Source organism: Penaeus monodon, chromosome 4 (genome assembly GCF_015228065.2).
Source record: "Penaeus monodon isolate SGIC_2016 chromosome 4, NSTDA_Pmon_1, whole genome shotgun sequence".
NCBI classification, from domain to species: domain Eukaryota; kingdom Metazoa; phylum Arthropoda; class Malacostraca; order Decapoda; family Penaeidae; genus Penaeus; species Penaeus monodon.
This window is the reverse complement of record NC_051389.1, coordinates 32,655,780-32,668,704: the sequence shown is the minus strand read 5'-3', so window position 1 is coordinate 32,668,704 and position 12,925 is coordinate 32,655,780. Positions and strand designations below refer to the sequence as shown.

At 43.1% G+C, this 12,925-nt stretch overlaps 1 protein-coding gene across 1 annotated transcript; it reads left to right on the top strand.

The window, feature by feature from the left end:
- Positions 1 to 815: 815 nt before the first annotated feature.
- On the top strand, positions 816 to 12,336 carry LOC119572530 (the record flags this gene model as incomplete). Its single annotated transcript, XM_037919637.1, is given in 13 exon segments — positions 816 to 857; positions 1,071 to 1,172; positions 1,676 to 1,694; positions 3,452 to 3,576; positions 3,950 to 4,062; positions 4,332 to 4,441; positions 6,527 to 6,653; positions 9,305 to 9,410; positions 10,458 to 10,592; positions 10,848 to 10,945; positions 11,045 to 11,135; positions 11,536 to 11,725; positions 12,221 to 12,336. Coding segments are annotated over 13 exon segments (1,374 nt in total), but the record flags the coding sequence as incomplete, so codon positions are not given.
- Positions 12,337 to 12,925: the final 589 nt, after the last annotated feature.

Below are 12,925 nucleotides of genomic sequence, written 5' to 3'. Positions count from 1 at the left end.
ACCCTTGATCTGGGTAACTGAAGCTCCTACAGCCTAAGAACATATGTACCTGGGCTACTTCGGTGCTTCAAGTGCCAAAGATACGGTCACTACCAGGCTAGCTGCAAGTCCAAGCCTAAATGTGGTGTCTGTAGCAAGGCACACGCACACCGAGGTGTGTCTTAAGGCCCAAAAGGAACACCAAGGGGACACAAAAGCCAAATGTCCCAAGTGTGCCAAGGGGCATCACGCCTGGAGCCTGCCATGAAAGAGGTGGCCCTCAGGCGACAAGAGGTTGCTGAAAAGCAACCAGACTCTGTTCCTCTCTCTAAGGCACCCTTGTCTGGGGACAGAACAAAAGAGAAAAGACTTCCTTCACAGGCAGAGCCAGAACAGGCTGAATCAGTGCAGCCAGTGCCAGAGCAAGCTGACCTTATTCAGGTAAGTCAGAAAAGAGAAAAGATACGCAGACAAAGCCTGAAGTGAGATAAGCCAAACTGACAAAAGTCAGAGCTACCAAAGGCTCTCCACCTCCCAGTGGACCCACGGTTAGCCTGACAAGAGATGAAGATCTCTCAACCAGCAAGGACTTCACAATGGAGCTGTCAGACTCCGACACAACTGACTTTGAAGCCGAATATAAAGATATCTCTGACATAACTATCATCAATTAACATCAAGAAACACAATCTAAGCATACCACACTGGAACATCTTTGCTTCAATACAAAGAATGCCATCCTCCACGCAATAGTGCAGTCAAGGAACATTGACACTGTCATGCTCCAGGAGATATTAATAGAGGGGACTGTTCGTTTCTCAGGCTATCATGTCTTCATGCTGCCAAGTATAGCTGGCAAAAGTGGCTTGATCACCCTGGTCAGAGCAACAATCCCTTGCTCCGCAACAGCCAATGCACCGCACTGTGGAGAGGATGCTGAATCTCTTGCCGTTGAGATTCACCTGTCTGGGGGCCCCCTCAAGCTGTACAATGTGTACAGCAGGCCAGGCTGTAGGAGCTTAGACATCAGCCAGGTCTGTGCTACTGCAGCACAAGACCAAGTGATCATAGGGGGAGATTTCAATGCACAGCACTGCATCCTTGCTCCTTGCAGGACACCAGATGTGGCAGGCTATCACATAGCCAACAGTCTTGAAACTTTCCCCGAGATCACTCTTCTCAACAGCCAAGAGGCAATGCATGTCAAAGGAGGGGTCCTAGACCTCACCCTGGCCACTGCAGCTCTGGTGGAGAGAATTAGATGGTGTGTCGATGAGTGCGTCACAAGTGACCATTATGGCACTGTTACTACCCTTATGCTGGCTCAGCCCAAATGCCACAACCAAATTCAACATGGAAAACAGACAAGGCCAACTGGCAAGCATTTCAGAATGCCTTGGCCCATGTCTTGAAGCCATACTTATCAGTGCCATAAATCAAGCAGCCTCACAGACTATACCTAAAACTCTGCCATGGTCCAGGAGTTATAAAGATGCCTGGTACTTTAATGACAAGATTAAGGAAGTCAACTACAGAGTGACCATGTGTAGAAAACATTCCTGAAGGCAAAGAACCCCTGACATCTTAGTCCTCCTAAGGGAAGCAGTCAGGGATGCCAAGGAAACTGCCATAAGAGTCAGGCAGGAAAAGAGGCTCAAATGGTGTGAGTCTTTTGACCACCAAACCACCTTTACAGAGCTGTGACAACAGGTCAGGTGAGCTACTAGCCGCTCAGCCCCGAGGTGCACACACCACGGCCCTCAATCAGAAGCAAACAGACGTGTAGGAGTTCTCTGTGAAAACAAGCAGCAACAGACTGCCAGCTGAACTGAGGGCAAACCAAGATCGCCTACAACCAGTCAGACTTTCTCATTTAGAGAGAAGGCAGCCGAACCCGATAACTCAGATGTTATTTTCTCTCTGAGGGAACTAAGAAAAAACTACAAAAACAGTTCTTTCTCAACCCCGGGTTCTAATGGGATCTCGTACCCCATCATTTCCCACCTAGGACTGGCAGGTGAGCTTGTATTTCTGCAACTCATCAATAAGTCTTGGGAAACTTCCACTCTACAGCAGAACTGGAAGAGGGCCATCATAGTTCCTATCCCAAAACAAAAGGAGCCAGGGAAATACGCCCCATCTCTCTCCTCAGCTGTCTGGGCAAGACGGCCAGAGAATGGTACTAAACCGACTCCAATGGAAAATGGGACCCCCACATGAACACCTCCATGGGTTCACAAGGGGCATGAGCACAGCATACAGCATAGCCACGCTCTTGAGCACAATCAGTACTGTCACTTCTGTGGTAGTATTCCTAGACCTGGAGAAGGCTTTTGAATTAGCAAGTCCTCTTGCTACTCAGGAGAGCCTGATCCAGAAGGGAATCAGAGGAAAGTTCCTGGCTTGGATAGGTGACTATTTCAGGAACAGAACAGCCAAAGTCAGATTCCAAGGTCACCTATCACAGCACATGCCACTAGAAAATGGAAAAACACAGGGTGGGGTCCTCAGTCCAGCCCTTTTCAATACCCTAATGTTCTGCATCCTCAACATAGAACTCCCAGTGGGGTGCAAGATCGTCTCCTATGCAGACGATCTCGCAATCATCTCCACTGGACCCACACTACCTACGTAAAGCCCAGTGCTGTCTGGACCTTGTATCTGAGGAGTGCTGTAGGACAGGACGGACGATCTCTGCAGTCAAATCCAAAGCCATGGCTCCGAGACTAAATGTTCAAGGCACAAATCTGAGAATCCAGGGAATGAACTTGGAATGGGTCCAGGTCTTCCAATACCTTGGGGTAATGATTGACCGGACCCTCTCCTTTAAAAAGGAGGTCCTGTACTTGGTTGACCGAACCAAAGAAAGACTTTCTGTCATGACAATGTCTGGGAGACACATAGGAGCCAGACATAAAGTACTAAGATCATTCTATGTACATGCCACCCGTGCCATTGTAGACTATGCTTTTGTCTCCCTGATTACCGCAAAGCTAAAATTAAGAGAAAAATTGGAGACAATTCAAAATGAAGCTGCCAGGATCATTCTGGGTGCCCCAAGGTGGACGAAGGCCCTCAACCTCCTCATGGAGGCAAACCTTCTCCCCCTGGAATCACGAATTGATCTAACGGCAGCTCAGTTCTTTTCAACGGTCATCCAAACTCCCATGAGACAATAAATACTCAGATGCATAGAACAAGACTACGAGCCGTTTGCAAACACTATCACTATCAGCTCAAAGAACAACTACTTGCCAAGGGCATGGACTCCCCCCACCCTGACTTTGTTGAAGCCCCACCGTGGGCACAAACTTTGATCGCGTTCTCTGTTATGAGCTTGTTAAGAGAAAGAATCAATACACCATGCCTACTCTGAAGGCAGAAGCTGAGAGGGTCATTGCAGCCATCACTCCTCTGGGTAGTAGAAACTACTTCGCGGATGAATAAGTCGATCCCTTAAACAACATTGCAGGCGCCGGCTTTGTAGCAAGGGATACCACACAATCCCTGAGGGTAACAGACAACGCCTTCTCGCTACAAGCAGAGGCAGTTGCGATCACGGGAGCCCTAGTCCACGCGTCCCTGAGGGAAAGACACGTGATCATACATACAGACTCCAGGCCAGCCACTGACTGTCTACAACAAAACCCACCTAAAGACAACATCTACCTCCTGACTTCTGTCCTCAGAGGGAATGAGCTTGCTGACAGACTAGCTAACATTGGCAGGGGTATGCCACCAAATCCCATGATCATAAAACCGAGCCGAAAAATCTTAAGGGAGAAGTGTAAATGCCACAGCTGGTGCCTTCCTCCTGCAGCTGCACAGAGAGAAAACGAGATCCTCCCCCTCGGCCAGATGGTACTCAGAAGCCACAGGTTATGAGCCTCTGGCACTCTCTGAAGCAATCAATAGAGGTACCGAAGTCATTCTTCACAGAATCAGACTAAGTTACCATTGCGCATGGCAGATCACACAAACAATTGACCATGAAAACTGGTGTTGCATGCACTGTGGTGAAACAATTGTATGTTATGTTAAGTTTTCCACGAAAAATGTTCAGCGGGACAACTTTATTGACAAGTTTGATTGCCGAAAGTTCATATATTTGCAAAACGAATTTTTATTTTAATGTTCTTGTGTATAGACAAGTTATTTGCAGAACGGTAATTAAGTAACAATTTTGGTTAACGAGAACTACCCATACATTTCCTTTTAAATGTTTTTCATGCGTGTTTGTTTACAAGTGCCAATGCAACTTCATTGGTTGATTAATTGAGATTAGCGAAGATGCAACTCATTTATGGTGGCATTTATATATATGTAAATATTTATCGTTCGGCTCCCTCCAGTCCAGGTCCGCGAGCAAGCCTTCTGATTGGCCGACGGGGAGGCGGCCTTGCCATTGACGTCGGAGCCTTCAGGCGCTGCACACCGCGGGAAATGCAAGCGGAAAACCAAGGTAAAGGGCTGTGGAATCCTGTTTTAGCATTCGTCTATGTCATATATTTTTTGGCTGCTTTTAAGTCATCTTCAGATACAGTGAGAGAAATTGGGGGAGCCTTTCGGAGGTGTTTGCTTGGTCTCCATGTAGGAGACCAAGATGAACTGCCAAAACATAGGAGAAAGAACCCGTTATTGTGCCAATGGAAAATTTATATTGCATATATATATATATATATATATATATATATATATATATATATATATATATATATATATATATATATATATAATGTATGTATATATGTATGTATATATATTTTTTTTTTCTTTTTCCTCTCCACAATTGCTATGCACTCCGGCAATGGCTAACAGACCATTTCGCCTCTTATTATAGCCTCAAAACAGAAACAGGAGAGGTTCCTTGTTAGAGGATGGATTACCAGCAGGTATACCAGCTCTGTTTTGGCAGAATGGTATTTTTTCACAATACCTTTGGATATCCAATTGCAACAATTGGATTTCTCCCTCTCTCTATCACACACGTAGAAATTATGCTGCGGATTGATAGATACCACCTAGGTAGGAGTGCTCAGCTGGGGGTGGGGGTTGGGAGCAGCAGCCCTTAGGGGGTTGGGGTCACAGGGGACACAGCCCCCTGCATTCTATATTGCAGTGACATATTCATTGTGTATTATTACTATAGTTACATATTTACTTTATTTTATTCACATTTTACCATACAATTTCTCTAGTACCTTTTATGTCCTCCCCTGCTCTCTGGGCCAAGTTTGTCACTAATAGAGAGACCTTTCACAGCATAATTTTTGTTATATTTGGATAGTTGAAGATGAGTGGAATCCATCAATACCAAAATCATTGTGATCAGTTATGCAAAGATACTCTGAAAATAACCTCCAGAATGTTGACCATTCTTGGAGTGTAGAAACCACAGCATCGCTTGATAATATGGTCAACTTGTTTCAATGATTAGTTGGCTTCCATGCATTTCTTTGTCTGGGTAAGAGTTACCAGGAAGAATTGCACTATTATTGCACCAGTGTTTGTACTTCATGCTTTCACACAACAAGTGCTGCATGGAATCAATGAATGTGATTTCTAAGGCAGTATTACATTACCATTGTAAATTGAAAATACAGAACTCACTTTATAAAGAAAGAGTGTTGAGTGCATTGAAATGAATAGGTTGAACTGAGGACAAGCAATATTATATATTGAAAGCTTCAACATTCCTTCCATTCATTGCTAATAGTTTTTCTGTTACCTTAGTGTTTCTTGGTGTAATTCTTTTCTTTCTCTTTCTCATCTAAATTTATGTATTTGGGCATAGCCAAAGTGCCAGGAATTAATGTAGCTATTATTTTTATTAAACTGATACTATTCTACATGGGATATCAGTTGTTACATAAGGAAAGTGAGGATTTTCCTTTAGTTTCAATTATTATTACTGAAAGCAACTTTCATCCCATGTCATAAAAGTTGCTTCAATAAAAAATGCCTCAATTCACTTCAGTTTTCTTGGGATGAGCCAAAGTATTTTACTTCCAATGCAGAAAACTGATATAAGTCTCCCTTTCTCACTCTATCATGCCTTGCATACTGCCCGAAGGGCATGCTGTGTCACAGCAACTTGCATTGTTGAATAAATTTTGTGACTTGGAATTGCATCCAAACTGTCAAGAATTACACTATCATTTGACACAGCCATTATCAAGTTGGCCTTTATATTTCAGGTCTTTTACAGGCCACAAAGTTTAGAGTAGATTTGGATTGAACAAACAGGTATTATAAGAAGCTGTGGTTATAAAACTGTTGCGAGTTAATTATTAAGATTTACCCTACAGAGGTTTGCAGTAAGGCATGAAAGTGAGTGGTAGCTTCAAGTAACAAAAACTGATGACTGATATTATTGACAAACTCATAAGAAGCAAAACCCATTCATGGCCCTGTTCCATTTTGTTATTACTTATCCTAGGGTATTATTTATCCTAAGCATGCTTCAAGACAAATAAGTGTACAGTAACCATAAACTTCCTGCATTCATTATGTTTGATATCCATTATTGTAATCTACAAACTTTCAGCTGGCTGGAAAACACCAAGATTGAGTGACAGGAAGTCACGGGGCCAAAAGATGGACCATGCATTTCCTATTGCAGCCGAAGGAAAAAGCAGGGTCCCCTCTGCATTTGTAAGGCCTTTCCCACCTGGGTCAGTAAATCCAAGTGTTAGACTGGTCACCAGGTCTCTCATAATGAATTTCCAGATATAAGACCATATCATGGCACCATTTCTCATTCTCTCTCTCTCTCTCTCTCTCTCTCTCTCTCTCTCTCTCTCTTCTCTTTCTCTCTCTCTCTCTCTCTTGCTCTTTCTCTCTCTCTCTCTCTCTTGCTCTCTCCTCTCTTGCTCTCTCCTCTCTTGCTCTCTCCTCTCTTGCTCTCTCCTCTCTTGCTCTCTCCTCTCTTGCTCTCTCTCTCTCTGCTCTCTCTCTCTCTCTCTCTCTCTCCTCTCTCTCTCTCTCTTCTCTTTTCTCCTTTTTGCTCTCCTCTCTCTCTCTCCTCTTCTCTCTCTCTCTCTCCTCTCTTTCTTCTCTCTTTTTCTTCTCTTTCTCTCTCTCTCTTCTCTCTTTCTCTCTCCACTTTCTGTCTTTCTCTCTCCTCTTTCTTCTCTCTCTCTCTCTCTCTCTCTCTCTCTCTCTCTCTCTCTCTTCTCCTTCTCTCTCCTCTCTCTCTCTCTCTCTTCTCTCTCTCTCTCTCTCTCTTCTCTCTCTTGCTCTCCTCTCTCTCTCTCCTCTCTCTTGCTCTCTCTCTCTCTCTCTCTCTCTCTCTCTCTCTCTCTCTCTCTCTCTCTCTCTCTCTTCTCTCTCTCTCTCTCTCCTCCTCTCTTCTCTTCTCTCTTCTCTCTCTCTCTCTCTTCTCTCTCTCTCTCTCTCTCCTCTCTTTCTCTCTCTTCTCTCTCTCTTCTCTCTCTCTCTTCTCTCTCTCTCTCTCTCTTCCTCTCTCTCTCTCTCTCTCTCCTGTCTCTCTCTCTCTCTCTCTCTCCTGTCTCTCTCTCTCTCTCTCTCTCTCTCCTGTCTCTCTCTCTCTCCTCTCCTGTCTCTCTCTCTTTCCCCCTTTTCTCTCCCCTTCCCCCCTTTTTTCTTTTTTTCCCCTCTCCCCCCTTTCCCCTTTTCCTCTCCCCCCCCTTTTTCCCCCTCTCTTTTTTTCCCCCCCCCTTTCTCCCTCTCCCCCCCCCCCCTTTTTTCCCCCCCCTCTTTTCCTTCTCCCCCCCTTTCCCCCTCTTTTTCCTCCCCTTCTCTCCCCCCTTTTTTCCCCTCTCTCTCCCCCCTTTTCTCCCCCTCTTTTCCTTTTCCTTTTTTTCCCCCCCCTTCTCCTCCCCCCCCCCCTTTTTCTCCTTTTTTTTTTCCCCCCTTCTCTTTTTCTTTTTTTCCCCCCTTCCCCCCCTTTTTTTTCCCTCTCCCTTTCTCTCTCTCTCTCCCTTCCCCCCCTCCCCGCTTCCCCCCCCTCCCCTTTTCCCCCCCCCCCCCCCCCCTTTTTCTTTTCCTCCCCCCTTCCCCCCCCCCCTTTTTTCTTTTTTTTTTCTCCTCTCTCTCTCTCCCTCCCCCTTTTTCCTCCCCTTTTTCCCCCCCCCCTTTTTTCCCTCTCTCTCCCCCCTCCCCCCTCCCTTTTCCTCCCTTTCTCTCCCTCTCTCTCTCTCTCCCCTCCCCCCCCCCCCCTTTTCCCTCTCTCCCCCCTTTTCCCCTTCCCCCCTTTTCTTTTTTTTTTTCCCCCCCCTTCCCCCCCCCCCTTCTTTTTTTTTTTCCCCCCCTCCCCCTTTTCCCTCTCCCCCCTTTTTCCCCTCTCCCCCTTTTTTCCTCCCCCCCTTTTCCCCCCTTTTAACCCCCCCCCTTTTTTCCCCTTTTTCCCCTTCCCCCTCCCCTTTTTTTCCCCCCTCTCTCTCCCCCCCTTCCCCCTCTCTCTTTTTTTTCTTTTCCCTTCTCTCTCTTTTTCCCTTTCTCTCCCCCTCTCTCCCCTCTTTTCTCTCTCTCCTCTCTCTCCCTCTCTCCCCTCTCCCTTTTTCCTCTTCCCCCCCCTTTTTTCCCCTTTTTTTTTTTTCCCTCCCCCCCCCCCCCCCCCCCCCCCCTCCCCCCCCTTTTTTTTTTTTCCCCCTCCCTCTCTTCTTCTTCTCTTTTCCCTTCTCTCTCTCTCTTCTCTCTCTTTTTTTTCCCCCTCTCTCCCCCTTTCTCTCCCCCCCCCCCCCTTTTTTTTTCCTTCTTTTCCCCCCTTTTTTTTTTTCCCTCCCCTTTCTCTCCCCCCCCCCCCCCCCCCCCCCTTTTTCTCTCTCCCCCCCCCCCCTTTTTTTTCCTCCCCCCCCCCCCCTTTTCCCTCCCCCCCCTTCTCTCTCTCTTTTTTTCTCTCCCTTTTTCCCTTCTCCCCCCTCTCCTCTCCCCCCTTTTCTCTCCCCCCCCCGTCTTTTTCCCTCTCTCCCTTTTCTTTTTTTTTCCCTTCTCTCCCCCCTCTCTCTCTCTCTCTCTCTCTTTTTCCTCCCTCCTCCCTTTTGCTCTCTCTCTCTCTCTCTCTCTCGTCTCTCTTCTCTCTCTCTTTCCCCCCCCTCTTTTGCTCTCTCTCTCAATTTCTTGCTATCTCTCTTCCCTTCTTCTTTCTTCCCTCCTTCTCTTCCCTTCTCCTTCCTTCCCTCCCTCTCTTCACTTCTCCTTCCTTCCCTCCCTCTCGTCCCTGCTTTGCCTTCTTTCTTATTTTATTTTATTGTCAGTTATAAAAAGAGCTTTGCAGTGTGATACTTTGTTGAATGCAGTCTTCACAATTTTTCATTGGCCGAGAGAAAGCAAGTACACATAGTGATGGCTGATTGAATTTCAGAGAGGACGATTTTGCAATGGAAAGGGAAAGCGCAGTTCCGGCCTTTGTTCATAAACATCAAAGTTCTTCTCCACACTTTCCCTCACCCCACCTTCTTGGGTTGCAGGTATGCTAAAAATAGGTTTATTCTATTGATATTGGGTTCCACTCTTAAATGACTTAGTAGCTTTCTCGAATCTAATTGAATCGAATTGAATAAAAAAAAAAAAAAAAAAAAATTGTTTAAGTCAGATTCAAGAATTTGTTTATTCCAAATCATATCCAGTGTGCCAGTATGAGTAATTTTATTGCTGTACTGCAATAAAGAAGGATGATAGGTTATCATTGAAGATGAAAATAGAAAAGTATAAAAAACACAAGTAATCTCAAGTTGTTTGCAGTAGTGTTGCAAATACAGAAGACCTGTTAACTTAATTCTAATTTGTTCAGCATTGTTTATATGAATTTTTAGATAAGCTGCTTTTGCATTTCATTGCTTTACTTATGTATGTTGAATAAATCTGTTGTATTAATATATTGAATGACCTACAGCTTAAGTAAATGCAGCAATGTTGCAGGGCATGCTGAATCTGTTTCACTGTGTTATACACTACTTAGCTCATTTCATTCTTTTAATCATGGCATACAATTCAAGAGGATCTAAAGCAAGGTAAATTGATCCGAGATCATTCAGGTGATTCCTAATACTGGTTGGTTTGATATGTTCTCCATTATGCGTAGATACACAATCTTTAGTAGTCCATTAATTATTCTACAGTTTCTTTCTTTTTTTCTTTTTTCTTTAGGCCTTTTCCACTCATCATCATTACTATTATCATATTCACTAACATTATCTTCATATTGGAACATGAGGGAATGCTGGTTATGTTTTATTAGGCCTACACACTATCACTGTTTGCACAGTTGCTATCCACCAGTAGTTGCCACGGAGGAATGTGGAGATGAAAGAGGATTGCACCATGAATTACCCCCCAAATTGCAAGAGATGTTCCAGAATATTAGGTCCTGTTTAGGGGTTAAAAATCAAGAAAATACAGGATATCAAACTGAAATGTGTTTAGCATCTCCATTTCTGCAGAATGAAGATCTGTATTCATCCTTCATTTCATTTGTGTCACTCAATTGAATACCCCCCATTACTTTCTACCAACAGAGTGGCACAACAGTAACACCAGTAAAGGGACTAGCACGAAGTCCAAGGACAGGGTCTCCCATTCCCAGCCTTGGCCACACACCCCATGCCTCTCCCAGCTCTCGTGACTTGGAACTTCACTCTTTGCGGAACCAGGCAAGCCCCTTCTTGCTTTTCCTGTTCTTGTGCTTCTGATGGTCCTGAAATATTACTGCAAAAGATTATTGTGGCATTCACTTAATATCTAAAGTCTCTAGCAGAAACAGTAGGAAAACAGTGAAGTTAAAAAGAAAAAAAAATAAACAGGTCACAATATTTCTTGAAGTCACATGCACTCACAGATGAACACACACATACCCCCTCCCCCCTACATACACACACAAAGAACTTACAGGATGTAACCTTTTTCAGGTCCAAGAGATCCAAGATAAGTTAAATGGGGACATCATAAGCAGTACAGAATATCAGCAGCTATTCTATGAGAAGGTGAAACTTGAGGAAATGTTGGGGTTAGTTTGTGCATCTTTTCTTAGAAGTCAAGTTTCAAATATAATGCAACACAAATTTTGAAAGTAGCCTGTGGATGTTATATGGCATTCAATCACCAGGGCCACAGAACATGAACTCCAACAGCTTCAAACTGCATATAATGACTTGGAGACAAATGCTGCCTTGACTGAGAGGAATTTGAACTCAGAGGTAAAGTGCCTACTCTCATTATCTTCTCTTTCCTCTCTACTTTCTCATACTGTTACATTTGTTTCATTTGATATATATCTAGGAATATATATTCTGTATTTCAAAAAAAAAATTTGGAGTGGATTTCTGACTGGTAGTTCCTCTTTTATGAAGAGTTAAGTAATACAATTATACATATAGAATTGAATTTTCATGCCTTAGTGAACAAGATACTGCCTGCCATTTATGTGGCCACTTTGGCTGAATGTCTTAGCAGTAATATTTTCAAAGCATAATGGTTTTCATTAACCAGTTGGTGAGGCTAAGGTAATATTGTATCCTTTAAAGCATGATTATATGTTGCTATTACATAAGTACACACATGCAGTTTGTAGTTGAATGAACGCCCTTTAAATTTCAGCTCAGAGATATGAAAGAAAAATATCAGGCTAAAGCAGAAAAGCATAAAGCCACACTGGAAGAACTAACAAGATTAACAGACTACCTGAGAGACCTGCCCACCCTGGACGAGCACCATCAACTGCAACAACAGCTAGCCAGAAAGTCTGCCCAGTCTACACATCTGTCCAGGAAAATTGACCACCTCACTCGTGAGTTTCATTTAATACTGACAGTTCTGTTGTATGGTTTTTATAGTTAGATTATGTTACACGTAAAGATTTTATTGATTTTCATTTCAGCTAATTGAAAATATTATTTGTGTGCTTAAACATTTTTAAACTTCTGTTAATAAAAAAACTTACATTTTATGTAATAATAAGGGTTAGTATAGTAAGGTTGTTTATAATTTGTATGCTGTATAGTTTCTACTAATTGCAGTTACAGATATAATGACCCATGCTTTTTCTTTTTTGTTTATTTTTAAAGTTATATTTTTTAAATTTACCTTCCATCCAGGATATGAATGTTATATGTGTGTTCTTTAGTAGTCTTGAAAATTAGAGAAAACTGTGCAGAATGTCTTCTGTTCTCTTCTTATTTTCTTCCTTTTTTATTATTATTATTATTATTATTTTCTTATCAACAACTTTGAGGATTTTAATTTGTCATAAGATTTTTTAAGCAGTAAGTGTCTCATCATCCAGAGAAATTGGCTGAGTTGGCAGCGAGGGAGAGTGAACAGGAGGCCAGAATTGAAGTCTTGTCTCAGGAGAAGGAAGACTTGGCTCTCAAACTAGGACTAACTGAGAAAATTTTAAAGGTAGAAGAATTATAACAAATGATAATAATAATTCAAATCTAGATTATGTGCCTGTGCATCTTCATCTCATTATCCCTTTGGCACTGCTTACATGCACTTTCTATGATTTTTATTTTTTACATTTTCCCCTGCAGAATCAATTACTAGGCCTACCTGATCTCACTTGTTTACCCCATTGCTTGATTTTTTTTTTTCTTTCTTTTTTTTTTTCTTTTTTCTTTTTCTTTTTTCTTTTTTCTTTTTCCCCATTTAACATTATTAATCCAATGACATCTTTTACCCACCTGCTGGGTACTGTGCACCCTCAGCCACTCCAATGAATAATGGGAAGCATCCTACTGTCTACAATTTGATTTTTAACAAATTTAGAATGGCAATACTTTAGAAGATTTTAAATGGCTATACCAATCTTCAATGACCATACACATTGCCACACTATTGTGACCGAACTATTTAGCACACACATTATAGAGCTGGCTCAACTGCCCGGGCATGGATATCTCTATCTGATACATGGGCTCAGTGTCTCACAGCACATTGATACTAACCAACAGAAGTGGGTGAACATTATTTTCATTATTATTATTAC